Below are 13,633 nucleotides of genomic sequence, written 5' to 3'. Positions count from 1 at the left end.
AGTGTTTGGAATCTAATATTTGGACTTTCGATAAATCTTAAAATTAGTCAAACAAATAATCTCCATGGGTCTAAATGTAATCCTCATATATCTATGATTCTCTTAAATTTTTACTCATTCAAAGCATTTTTCGTATGTGAGAACTCCCTCTCAGTTCTACTCTCCTTCATTTCCACGTTTGCATCATCATTTAGTCGACTTGAGATTGCCCTTCACCCCTCATCGTTGCCCGTTATGTGGTTGTCGTGGAGTTTCTCTATTACTTATCTGATCTAATGTAGTTGTCTAAGCTGGTTGTTGTAATTTATAATGTAGGAATAAAAAGCAATACGTATTTAAATACATGAATGACTTTTGTAGCCAGATTAATATATCTATCGTTATGGAGACTTGACCAAATAGAGAGCTGAAAACACAAATTTACGAGATGAAACTCACTCCTTCTATAAGGGAAGTAGATGAGTAGTTCTTATATACGTTGTTAGTGCATTCTTTAACGTTGTTGATTTGAGACCTTTTTGATGTGAATGATGAATGGGATTTGAGAGCCAATCCTTCTCAAAAGGGGAGAATGGGGTGAACTATCACGGTCCAATTACACATACGAAAGCCAATAAATTACACAAGCTTCAATCACTTATAATTATATATATATATATATAATAAGTTTTTCATTTTGCAAATTCTTGTGTTTAGAACTTACATGCTAAAGTCATTTTGCAAATTTTTGTGTTTAAAACTTACATGCTAAAGTCATCAAAGTGGTATTGATCAATTCTCTGGTAGGGTGATTCGAATCACGAGTCTAGAAACGAGTTTTTTTACTCTTAATTTTGATCATTAAGGTAAGCCATTACAAACTTTCCCTTAATTTTATATCGTTTGTTTAGATTATTGGATAATTTAGATCTAAAGATCATGTTATAAAACAAATCTGTCAGATCAAATTTTGAGAGTCAGATAATAGTTATCTCTGACAATAATTATTATCTTAATAAACAGATAAAAATAGATAATATAAAAAATTAGGAAGACCAATAATTAAAAACAACCAGTAGAAATTTAAATTATTGATTTAATCTCAATATTTTTCTCTAATTTACATTAATCCCTGCATTTAATAAATTTTTATAATTTAAATAAAAATTTAATAAATAGTTTATAACTCGTGAAAATTAAAAATAAAAATAAAGATAATAATTATTATAATAATTATAATAAAAAAAGTAAATAAATAAATAAATAAATAAATAAATAACATTTTTTGGGGTTCATTTAACTGCTCTGTAGTTAGGGCTCCATTGCAGGTGCTCTCTGCTTCCAATTTCCTCCCTCCCCAATTCGTTCATCAGTTCTACTTCTTCATTCATTACTCTTCCATCTCCGTCAATGGGCAAGGCGGTGATCTCCGATGAAGAAGGTTTGTTCTTGTCTTTGTTCTTTCACTTTCCGCTTGGATTTTCTGGTTCTCTTTGCATTCTTCCCTCTTTTCTCACTCCGGTGTTTCTGTAGATGAGGTCGAATTGGACGACCGAGAGCCGCTTGACGGTGATGATGTCGACGGTCGTAATATGGAGGACGAGGAAGATGAAGAAGATGGTTTGTGTCCTTTTTCTTTATTTTTATCTGAAATTGTTGGTTGTATTTTTTTTCTCAGATTTTCTTTAGTGTCTTGGATGTTCTTGGGTATCTGTGGGTCGATTGGTGGTCAGTGTGTCGGTTTTTTATTTCGTTAATATTTTGTTAGTAATATATTACTCCTCCCACCCGCTCTATTGTTCTCCAATTCGGTTATAGAGGATGAGAAACAGTGACAATTTTTCAATTTATGGCCAGAATTGTTGAGCTGGGGTGAGGACTAAGGGTGAAACTGAGGGTGTGGCATATTTGTAACTCGTTAGGGTATGTGGCGTATCCTATGAGTTTCGTGAGTCAGTGATTGTCTAATGTTTAGGTCTTGCATTATCTATCAGTAGGTTGACTCGGCTTGAAGAAATCAGGACAAGTAACTCTTTTCATGCCTTCGGGGTATCCCTTCTAGCCATGGATGATTTAAGGGGCGAATGGAAACTTCATGACGACTTTATGTCTTTAGATGTGATTTAGGAACAATAGAAGTAATGAGACGTAGCAGGAACTGTTTTAATGACCACGATGAATCACAAAATTTCTAGCTACCTTCTGATGGGTCTTCTATTTATGCTGTGATGGCTGATTGCTTTGTATTTATAGCATCAGATCAAACTTTGTGATTACTGAGTTGTAAATGGCACTCTGCTCAATGCTTTTGCAATATATGGCCCTATATTACTGAAAACATGTTTACACGTCCTCGGGAACAGTCTGGAGTCTTAGTCTTATACAGGCCATTCGGTAGTTTTCTCAAAAGACTTTCAGTAGTTCATTGGAAGAAATATCTTTGCTTCATATAGAAAAAAGAGTACCTTTTTTTTTTCTGGGTTCTTGATGGAACTAGGAACATTTGTAACTGAAGTGCAATTGATAACTGGTGTATTGTAATGCATACAAGTGAGATACTTTATTTTGAGTTTTGTTTGGGGGAAGAGGAATCTTTTCTTCTTAATCTTTTCTCAATCTTCTCAGTTGAGTATAGGTCTTAAGGTGAATATGGATGAATGTTTTATTCTTTGCCTTATCCATACATGGTGTTGCACCTTTGCATTTTATGCATATAGGTATGCCCTTAGGTTAGGTCATAATTCTCGAGTGTCTTCATGTTGAAGCTTGGTCATTGAAAAGATTTAGACAGTACTTTTGTCTGGGAGGAAGACTTGCTTCTTGAAAGGGGGAAACTTTACTTTTATTCTATTCATGTTGATTAGAACTCGAGATTTCCCTAAACTATTAAAATGGCAATTGAGAAGGATCATGATAATGTTTTATGGGAAGGGGTTGAATCGGGGAGAGGATTCCCATTTAGTCAATTAGATTAGAAGTATGTTTCGAGATCTTGCGAGAGATGCATTTTTTGAATTGGGGGAGGGGGACTTAGATTATAAGAGTGTTACCCTTTCTGCAGTAACTTCCCCTTCATTAACTTCCAATGGAATATTCTTAAGCTATTTGATTTTAATTGGTGAGCACACATATTAGACATGAGGCTTTTGATGTAACTGCTCATATTTATGGAGCGCTCTTTAATGGAAAAGCTAAAATTTGTTGGTTAAATGCGATTATGGAAACGTGCTAGATCTTTAGCTTGTAAAGAATTGTAGGATTTTTGACAATGCATATTATCATAATTTTTATAATGGGGTGTTCATGTGTATTATGCTTTGAAATTGAGATTCCTGTTATAGGGGTTTTGTAGTTATTTCTTGGTTAATTCAAGCTAATTAGGGAGCCTACAAGTAATCTTTTCCTGGCTTTGAGTGGGAAAGGATATTCATCTTCCTATCTATGCTTGTAGAATGCTTATTTAATAAAATGGTTTTGATCTAAAAGGAAGAGTTAACCGCCCAATGTAAGGCATTGGAATGAATTTGTGGTCAAATAGCAATTGTTCATCTTATCTTTTTCATTCTGTCTCTGTTTGTGGCAACAATTAATTTTAAATGTACGGTATTTTCTTTTGCTGCTGCCAGTTCCATAGCGATAATAAGTCCTTTTTTATTTTATAGAAGAAGGACAGGATGAGTATGAAAAGGATGGTTTCATAGTCGATGATATTGAAGAAGAAGATGAAGAAGATGTAGAGGAGAGGGAAGACAGTGATGATGAAAGGCAGAAGAAGAAGAAAAGGAAGAAAAAGTGAAGTTTACTCTCTGACTTAGTATAATAAATATTATTTTTATTTGAAATGGATATTGTTTTTCTACCTGTTCAAATGAGTTTGGTCTGTAACCTGAACTAATATAGACAGTAGGTCGAAGGTCAGTGATTTAATTTTATTTGAATTATAATTTGTCAAACTGAATTTAGCGCAGTAGTAAGTGATGTGCACTTGACCAAGAGGTCAATGGTTCTGTCATTGGGTGACTTATCTGTCTCCTTGTATATTGGGTTTAACACTTCTGTATGGGTAGTGGCCTCTATGACTTTTTGTTATTATCAGTTAGGCGTAGTTCTTTTTAGGTTTGGGATCCTCTTGTACATCCTTTCATTTTTCTCAATTAAAGTCTGATTTCTTATTTTAAATAAAATCTCTGTATTGACCTGAGATGATCTTCACTTTCTTAGGGAGGAATATGTACTTGATGAAGATGACTATGAACTCCTTGAGGACAACAATATTAGCATTCAACGGCCGAAGGTAGTGGTATTGGATTTTTATAATATTGCTTCATATTATTTATTTCTGAGCATTTTTATCATCTTTTTCAGGGGAGCAAAAAGTTTAAGAGGCTTAAAAAAGCTCGAAGGGACAATGTCGAGCCTTCTGGGTTTTCTGATGATGAGGATTTTGTCGAAAGTAGTAGAGGCGGACGAACTGCAGAGGAAAAACTTAAACGTAGTTTGTTTGGTGATGATGAAGGTATGCTTTTGATTTCTTTTTATTTCTGCCTTATTTCTACCATAAGTACGCTAGCTATATTTCTCATTGAGGTATCACTCTTAGTTATGTTTTGAAACATTATGGTGATTGTTTGAAGCTCCACTTGAGGATATTGCCGAAGAGGAGGAACAACCTGAAGAGGAAGAAGATGCTGACATAGGAGATGAGGATGAAATGGCTGATTTCATTGTGGATGAAGAAGTTGATGAAGATGGGGCTCCCTTAAGGTTTTTTTTCCTTCATATATTTAGGGATCTCAGACCACATCTTCTGGTGTTTTTATTAATTTTGTTGCCAATAACCATCTTATTGTACATATTTAACCTTAATTTATTAACTGTACGATCTAGGCGGAGGAAGTTGAAGAAAAAGAAATCCAGACAAGCGCCTGGTGTTTCATCAACTGCTTTGCAGGAGGCACATGAAATTTTTGGCGATGTCGATGAGCTTCTTCAGCTTCGCAAAAGAGAATTGGATACTCATGAGTGGCGTGAAAAGAGATTAGAAGATGAATTTGAACCAATTGTAATTTCTGAGAAGTATATGACAGAAAAAGATGACCAGATAAGGGAGATTGATATGCCCGAAAGAATGCAGGTTTCTTTTCATATCAGAATATAATTTCATGTTGTATATTGGCATCTTCATGGGTTATTTATTTATTTTGTTGCCTTTATTTTAGATTTCAGAGGAAAGCACTGGGCCTCCTCCTACTATGGACGAGAGGCTGGAGGATGAGGAGGCTTCGTGGATACATGGTCATATTGCTAATGGAATGAACTCTTTATTTGGCAATGCCAGTGGACAAGACCTATCTGTAACAAAGGGTGATATTCTGCGGTTTCTGGATCTTGTACATGTCCAAAAATTAGATGTTAGTAGTCTCTTATCATTTATTAGCCTTAGTATTCTCATCTATACTTGTTTGTTCTAATATTTTTCTGTTCTGTTCTGTTCTTTCTTTTAGATACCATTCATTGCCATGTATAGGAAGGAGGAAATCCTAAGCTTATTAAAAGATACAGAACATGAGTCTGGTGATGATCAGGATAGAAATGAAAAAACACCCTCGTTAAAGTGGCATAAGGTCAGTAAAATTGTACTTGGAAGCAAAGCTCCACTTATATGGATTTGAAAAACGTGAGATGCAATGTATATTTACTTTTCGTTGTAGATACTTTGGGCAATTCAAGACTTGGACAAAAAGTGGCTGCTTCTTCAAAAGCGGAAAAATGCTCTTAAATCATATTACAAGAAGCGTAATGACGAGGAGGCATGTAGGATTTATGATGAAACTAGACTGTCATTGAATAAACAGCTTTTTGATTCGATCATGAAATCTCTCAAGGCAGCTGAATCAGATAGAGAGGTAGATGATGTTGACTCAAAGTTCAATTTGCATTTTCCCCCTGGTGAAGTTGGTGTTGATGAAGGACAGTTCAAAAGGCCTAAGAGGAAATCACTATACAGTATTTGTAGTAAGGCTGGCTTATGGGAGGTTGCAGGAAAATTTGGTTATAGCTCTGAGCAATTCGGGTTGCAGCTCTCCTTAGAAAAGATGGTCAGTATTATTTGATATGATTTTATTTGGAATCTTGAATACGGTGATAACACCCGTTCCATTTTTATAGAGGAATGATGAGTTGGAGGATCCAAAGGAAACACCTGAAGAGATGGCATCAAACTTTACCTGTGCGATGTTTGAGACTCCTCAAGCTGTTCTCAAGGGAGCTAGGCATATGGTATTATAGTTTTGTTTCCCTAGATTTAATTATAGAATGCGGTATAGCATATGTTCATGGTCTTTTCTGTCTCGTGATTTCAGGCAGCTATTGAGATTAGTTGTGAACCTTGTGTGAGGAAGCATGTCAGGAGCTACTATATGGACTATGCCGTGATATCAACAAGTCCTACATCAGATGGAAATGTTACAATAGATTCTTTTCATCAATTTTCAGCTGTTAAGTGGCTCCGTGAAAAGCCATTGAGTAGATTTGAGGATGCACAGTGGCTTCTTATTCAGAAGGCTGAAGAAGAAAAACTTCTGAATGTTACTCTCAAGCTACCCGAAAAACATTTAAATAAGTTGATAAATGATTTTAATGAATATTATCTGAGTGATGGTGTTAGCAAATCTGCTCAGCTGTGGAATGAGCAGAGAAAGTTGATATTGCAGGATGCACTTTCTGGTTTTCTTCTGCCTTCAATGGAGAAAGAGGCAAGAACCCTGATGACTAGTAAATCAAAAAACTGGTTACTTATGGAATATGGAAAGAATTTATGGAATAAAGTATCTGTTGGTCCATATCAACACAAAGAAAATGATATTAGTTCTGATGAAGAGGCTGCCCCAAGGGTAATGGCATGCTGTTGGGGTCCTGGAAAGCCAGCTACCACCTTTGTGATGTTAGATTCAGCTGGTGAGGTTCTTGATGTTCTTTACACTGGATCTCTCACCATACGTTCTCAAAATGTGAATGATCAACAGCGGAAGAAAAATGATCAAGAGCGAGTTTTGAAGTTCATGACAGACCATCAACCACATGTTGTTGTTCTAGGAGCAGTTAATTTATCTTGTACCCGATTGAAAGATGATATTTATGAGGTTAGTGATCCAATACTAGTGGTGCTGGTGCATATATTATATAATGAGATTATAGTTTTTCCCTCTTTTAGGAATGGTATGTGCTTGTTTAGCAGAGGAGTGAAGCACAAAATTCATCTAAACTTGCTTTAATGTTATTTCACTACTGCAATTCGTTACCATCAATTCTCTCTTGTTGACTTTAGTTTCTTTGGGGGTTGTAAATATATCATATGTATGGTGCTATCTAGTTTCTTTGGAGCCATTTTCCTTTTCATTATATCAGTGAAATATGGTGCTATCTGTTGAATTATAAAAGATCACATAATTATATTGTATATAAGGACCTCATGCTAATAGAATCCATTTCACGTTATGGTTTGATAATTTAGAAGTTTCTGGTGAGTGTTCTCAAATTTTGGTGTGCTACTTTTGAGAAAGGCCTTTATGTTGGAGCAATAGGACTTCTTAGTGAAATGGATTTATTTATCGAGTCCTTGGAATTTGGGTTGTTGGGAAGATTTGAATCAGTAATCTCTAACATGATTGGTACTAACCTAATGGGTTTAGGCGATAACAACAAAGACACTTGAATTAAACTAAGTCTTCAAAGGCCCTTGATACTGTCTTCGGGAGACCAATTATCCCACAAGTTTAGAAATTATAAAAAGAATTTGGAGCCCATTGGCATTTATAGGTTGGCGAATTTCATGTTTAAGATAGAGGTGTGATGAAACAAACTTTTTTTTTTTTTTTTTTTTTTTATCAATCTAGTCGGGGGATATTTCTCTTCCTGGTTTATTCATGTTTCTCTTTTAATAATGAATTTTATTTTCCATAGAAGGTTCAGACGACTTTGTAGTGGTTGAATAATACTAGTAATCCTTCTCAAGGATTTATTAAGGTTCTGCATTTCCGCTCATAATTATTGAGTCACATACATTTGTTGGTCTTGTTTGCTCAGTTTCTGTTTAAATGTACAACATTCCATATGGTACATATCATGTTATCGTTCCAGATGGTATGTATCATGTCATTCATTTGCTATTTTATTATTTTGTCAGATTATTTTTAAGATGGTGGAGGAGAATCCTAGAGACGTTGGACATGAGATGGATGGATTAAGCATTGTATATGGCGATGAGTCCCTTCCTCGTTTGTATGAAAATTCTAGGATTTCCGCTGATCAATTACAAGGGCAATCAGGTAGTACACTGGCTCTTTTTTTATGTATTGATTTCTTTTTTACTTTTGAACTTCTATTTTATTGTAAGTGATTTTATAAATTTCTTTTCTTATTAGGCATTGTGAAGCGTGCTGTTGCTCTTGGACGCTATCTGCAAAATCCTCTCGCTATGGTTGCAACACTTTGTGGTCCAGGAAGGGAGATCTTATCTTGGAAACTACATCCTTTGGAGAACTTCCTGACCCCAGATGACAAATATGGAATGGTTGAACAGGTTATGGTTAATGTAACCAACCAGGTTGGCCTGGACACTAATTTGGCTATAAGCCATGAATGGTTGTTCAGCCCATTGCAATTTATAGCTGGACTTGGACCTAGGAAGGCAGCTTCTTTGCAGAGATCCTTGGTGAGGGCTGGATCAATTTTCACACGGAAGGACTTTGTTACTGCACATGGTCTTGGTAAAAAGGTATTTGTTAATGCAGTTGGGTTCTTGCGTGTAAGGCGGAGTGGATTGGCTGCAAGCAGCAGCCAATTTATAGATTTATTGGATAATACGAGAATTCATCCTGAATCTTATGCTTTAGCGCAAGAATTAGCAAAGGATGTTTTTGATGAAGATGTTAAAGGTGATGCTAATGATGATGAGGATGCAGAGATGGCCATAGAGCATGTTAGAGACCGGCCTCATTTACTGAGGACTCTTGATGTTGATGAATATTCTAAGAGCAAGAATCGGGAAGATAAACGAGATACTTTTCTTGACATAAAAAGAGAACTGATGCAGGGCTTTCAGGATTGGCGTAAGCAATATGAAGAGCCCAGTCAAGATGAAGAGTTTTACATGATATCTGGTGAAACAGAAGATACCCTTGCGGAAGGGAAAATTGTGCAAGCTACTGTCCGCAAAGTACAAGGTCAAAGAGCAATTTGTGGACTTGAATCTGGATTGACTGGAATGCTTATGAAAGAAGATTATGCAGATGATTCTAGAGATATTTCTGACTTGTCTGATAGGTTGCATGAGGGGGATATTGTTACTTGCAAGATTAAATCAATTCAGAAGAATAGGTATCAAGTTTTTCTTGTTTGTAAAGAGAGTGAGATGAGAAGTAATCGGCACCAGGTTACTCGAAATCTTGATCCCTACTATCATGAAGATCGAAGCAGCCTACAGAGTGAGCAAGACAAGTCTCGAAAAGAGAAGGAACTTGCGAAAAAGCTTTTCAAGCCAAGAATGATTGTTCACCCTCGTTTCCAGAATATAACAGCAGATGAAGCAATGGAGGTTTGTTTTTCTCTAAGAAACTGTCTTATTTTAAATTTTAGGTGTACAAAGTTAGGGACCCGAATGTCAACGAGTGAAGATAAAAACATTTTAAGTGGCTATGCTTTATTGTTTAGTCACTTTAAAAGTCATGATAAACACCTTTCATCAGGTAAAATGACGATGGACTACCCCATACTACACAATCACACGTAAGAGCCTCAATAGTTGATAGTTACTAAGAAAAGGGAAGAATATTCTTAAAAGGACTTGTACTTGAGCTGTTTTGATTTCTATCTTTTACCAAGATGTTTTGTTTTGGTTGCATTCTGGTTGCATTTAATCTCGATTTATGATCCTTCAATTTTCGATAAAATTGTATCTTTTTTTGGAAGTTCAAGAAGTTTCATGGCATTTCTCCTTTCTGTAGATTATAGATTACCCAATGATTTTGTTTTTTTAGCTGAGGTGTAAGCGGAACCAAATTCCACCACTAACCAAAATTCCTCTACACAGAAAAACGCCCTGCCATCCCTTTTCAACCAAAAATTCAAGTGGACAGTGAAAAAAAAATTACTCTTTAAGACTTTTCCTTTTCCCCATAAAATTCCTCCATATTTTCAACATTTTGCAAGGATTGCAAATGAGAATTGAAAAGTCCATGCTCCCTAGTCCACATTTTTAGAATCATCATGCTTGCATAAGATGCATTACGGGAGAAAATGCACCCTAGAAGAATTTTGCGTGAGATAATCCGTGAAGATATATAATTATTTTCCTCAAATTTTTAACATCTATAACTTAGAAAAGAAAGGGGAATGGTGGAATTATGGAGGTCAACAAATGATTAAAGAGAGATTTGGATGAGAAAATTGCGATGAAAAGAAAAACACAACTTCTGTAAGACTCTTCATTTCTCCCATAAATTTCCTCCATATTTCAACATTTTTTAAGGAGAGGTAATGAGAAACGAAAAGTCTTTATCAATGCTCCCAAGTCCACCAAGATAATATATATGAAGCCAGATGATCAATAATTTTAGAATTGTGCTTGTGTAAGATGCATCGCTGGAGAAAATGCACCCTAGAAGATTTTTGCGTGAGATAATCCTCTCTAGAGATATAATTATTTTCTCAAAATTTTAACGTTAATAACTTAGAAAAGAAATGGGAATGGTGGAATTATGGAGGTAAACAAATGATTAAAGAGAGATTTGGAAGAGAATTCCAGAGGGGTCTCAAGTTCAAATACGACTAGTCTGGTACCTAAGATGTAAACTCCACAAAATTTTGTCTGAGGTGAGGTCATAAGATGAAAAGACTGTTTTGTAGCATGTTCAGTTAGAGAGGATTTAGAGGAATGGTGTTTTGTGGAACTGATTTTGGGGTCCATGTAAACCTTCTAGTTTATATTTAATACACGAGGGAAGTGATTTTATTTCTTGAATTTCATTTAGTGAAGAATAACGAGTCTTCAAGGATATTTGTTTGAAAATGGTTGATTAGTTTTTCCCCATAAATGTTACTTCTCGTGCACTTCATTCTCGTGTGAAGTCTATTCTAACATTCTTTTCTTTATGGCAGCTCTTATCTGACAAGGATCCTGGTGAAAGTATTGTGCGACCAAGTTCTCGAGGACCTTCTTTTTTGACTTTGACACTTAAAATTTACAATGGAGTATATGCTCACAAAGATATAGTTGAAGGTGGAAAGGAGCATAAAGACATAACTAGCTTGTTGCGTATAGGGAAGACCTTGAAAATTGGGGAGGACACGTTCGAGGATTTGGACGAGGTTAGTGTTGTGTTCTGGTGGTCATATGTTGGCCTTCAATGTGATTCATGTCATAAGTTGTAGAAATTGTTAACGACCTTTTGGGAATTGTTAATCTCTAGGCTTCTGCATTTAATATTAGAGAATAGTTTTTCTGAAGTTATTTCTTGGTACCCTGTTCTATGTGCCGATATTTTCCCCTAGAAGAATTACTAAAATTTTCTGTTTAATAACTATCATATGATTGTGCGACTAACGTCTGCATGTCTTGATTTTTTGTTGAATTTGACATGGCACCTCTATTGAGTCTCTCTTGTATGCCCCCCATAAATGCAGGTGATGGATCGCTATGTTGATCCCTTAGTTGCTCACTTAAAGACGATGCTAAGTTATCGCAAGTTCAGGAAGGGCACAAAAGCAGAAGTTGACGAACTTATGAAGATTGAGAAGTCAGAGTATCCAATGAGAATAGTCTATGGTTTTGGAATTTCTCACGAACATCCGGGTACATTCATTTTGACATACATCCGAAGTACAAATCCACACCACGAGTATATTGGCCTCTATCCGAAGGGATTTAAATTTAGGAAAAGAATGTTTGAAGATATTGATAGGCTTGTGGCCTATTTTCAAAGGCACATTGATGATCCCCAGCATGATTCAGCACCATCGATTAGATCAGTTGCTGCTATGGTACCAATGCGGAGCCCTGCAACTGGTGGCTCTTCCGCAGCATCTGCAGGTAGCCCTTGGGGTGGTTCGTCGCATGATGGTGGCTGGAGAAGCCAGTCATATGACAGGGATCGTTCTTCTACTCCTGGGTCTAGAACAGGTGAGGTCCACAGAATGTTGCTTTCAAAACTTATTTAATATTTTATGAGAACTATAAACTGCATTCAAATTACTTCTCTGCTCTTGGAATGTCCAGGTTGAATAATGTGATTAAACTTTAGCCTTAGATGGCTGAATGTAGTTTTTCCTCTTTCCTTATTGGATCCTTGTGGTTCTGGGTCCTGCTAGAGGTTCATACCATTTTATGCCATTTCTTCTCCTAATTCATTTTAACCTTTTGATTTGTCTTTATATTGTCTTGCAGGGCGAAATGACAACAGAAATTCCGGTAGTCGTGATGGACATCCTAGTGGTCTGCCTAGACCATACGGTGGACGTGGGCGTGGTCGAGGCTCATACAATAACAATAGAGGGAATAACGAGAGGCCAGATTCTAGTTACGATTCCTCCAGGTGGGATTCATCTTCCAAGGATGGGGATGATGGATTGAGCAACTTCCCAGGAGCCAAAATTCAAAATTCACCAGGCAAAGAAGCCTTCCCCGGTGGCTGGAGCTCTGGTGGGAGTGGGGGTGGTGGTGGTAATGGATTAAGCGACAGTGGCAGTGGTGGCGGTGGCGGTGGTTGGGGTGGGACTGGTGGGAATTCCAAAGGGAATTGGGGTGGTGGTGGTGGTTCTGGTCCAAGTAACAGTGGGGGATGGGGTTCTTAATCCTAAGCTTTTTTTTCTCTGCAACGACAAGCTGACAACGACAATCGACAGTCGAGGCGGCCAATAGTTCTTACTAGTTTCCCTCACGGTTGTTGTCTAGTTTTTGGCTGTCTACTGCCACAGTTAAATCATCATTCAGCCGATGATCTTTAGACGGTACACTTCAGCTGATTGTCTTCTGCCTTTAATTAACACTCGGTGACAAAATTAACTGGATTGTGCAGGTGGTTGGGGAGGGGGGGAGGGTGGGTTTAGGGTGGGTTTAGGGTGGTGGTTATACAGGAGAAGGTAAATGCTCTCTCTGAAGGCTGTATTTATAATGTTTCTCTTTTGTCCTAAAAGCTTTCTGGTATAAACCGATTGATGTGAATACTTAAGAGCCCCAAAATTCTACCTTTGCTTAATGGGAACATCCTTTTTCTGCTATACCTTATTGCTTAGGTTGTTTGCTCTGCTTTTTTAGCCTTCCTGTCATATTTTGTCTCAAAAAAAAAGTTACTTTTTTTTTTTAGTGATTTTTAGTTAACATTTCTGATATGAACTAAGAGACGTTAATCATACAATATATTTCAATGAAGATGTGAAGAAATGTTTTTGAAATTATTAGAAGATATTTCAATTCGTGTCAATGAAGTTTTATTGCTATAAATTTTGGGTGGATTACAATTTAGAGTAAACAGAAATACCTTTAATAGTTTCATTCAAGCTCAACATTCATCTATGGATTCTAGGAACTGGAGTTGGTTATGGATTCTCGAAACTGGAGTTGGTTACACACAAATCCAGTCTCTTTGATTAGTTGCAC

General features: G+C 36.5%; 1 protein-coding gene across 2 annotated transcripts; it reads left to right on the top strand.

The window, feature by feature from the left end:
• The first annotated feature begins 1,280 nt into the window (after positions 1-1,280).
• Positions 1,281-13,256, top strand: LOC111798312 (transcription elongation factor SPT6 homolog). Of its 2 annotated transcripts, none has more exons than XM_023681373.1 (17): positions 1,281-1,420; positions 1,513-1,599; positions 3,642-3,771; positions 4,201-4,273; positions 4,345-4,495; positions 4,614-4,743; positions 4,867-5,113; positions 5,199-5,390; positions 5,484-5,603; positions 5,691-6,077; positions 6,148-6,258; positions 6,342-7,121; positions 8,165-8,306; positions 8,403-9,574; positions 11,137-11,346; positions 11,662-12,157; positions 12,422-13,256. In XM_023681373.1, the coding sequence occupies exons 1-17, from the start codon at positions 1,390-1,392 to the stop codon at positions 12,826-12,828; spliced, it is 4,866 nt and encodes a 1,621-aa protein (XP_023537141.1). In that variant the 5' UTR covers positions 1,281-1,389; the 3' UTR covers positions 12,829-13,256. The 2 variants fall into 2 exon arrangements, with proteins under 2 accessions (XP_023537141.1, XP_023537140.1); XM_023681372.1 differs by having other exon boundaries at positions 4,201-4,276.
• Positions 13,257-13,633: the final 377 nt, after the last annotated feature.

This window comes from Cucurbita pepo, chromosome LG07, assembly GCF_002806865.2.
Source record: "Cucurbita pepo subsp. pepo cultivar mu-cu-16 chromosome LG07, ASM280686v2, whole genome shotgun sequence".
In the NCBI taxonomy this organism is placed as follows: domain Eukaryota; kingdom Viridiplantae; phylum Streptophyta; class Magnoliopsida; order Cucurbitales; family Cucurbitaceae; genus Cucurbita; species Cucurbita pepo.
Note: the sequence above shows the minus strand (reverse complement) of the source record. Positions and strands in the feature narration are given on the sequence as shown.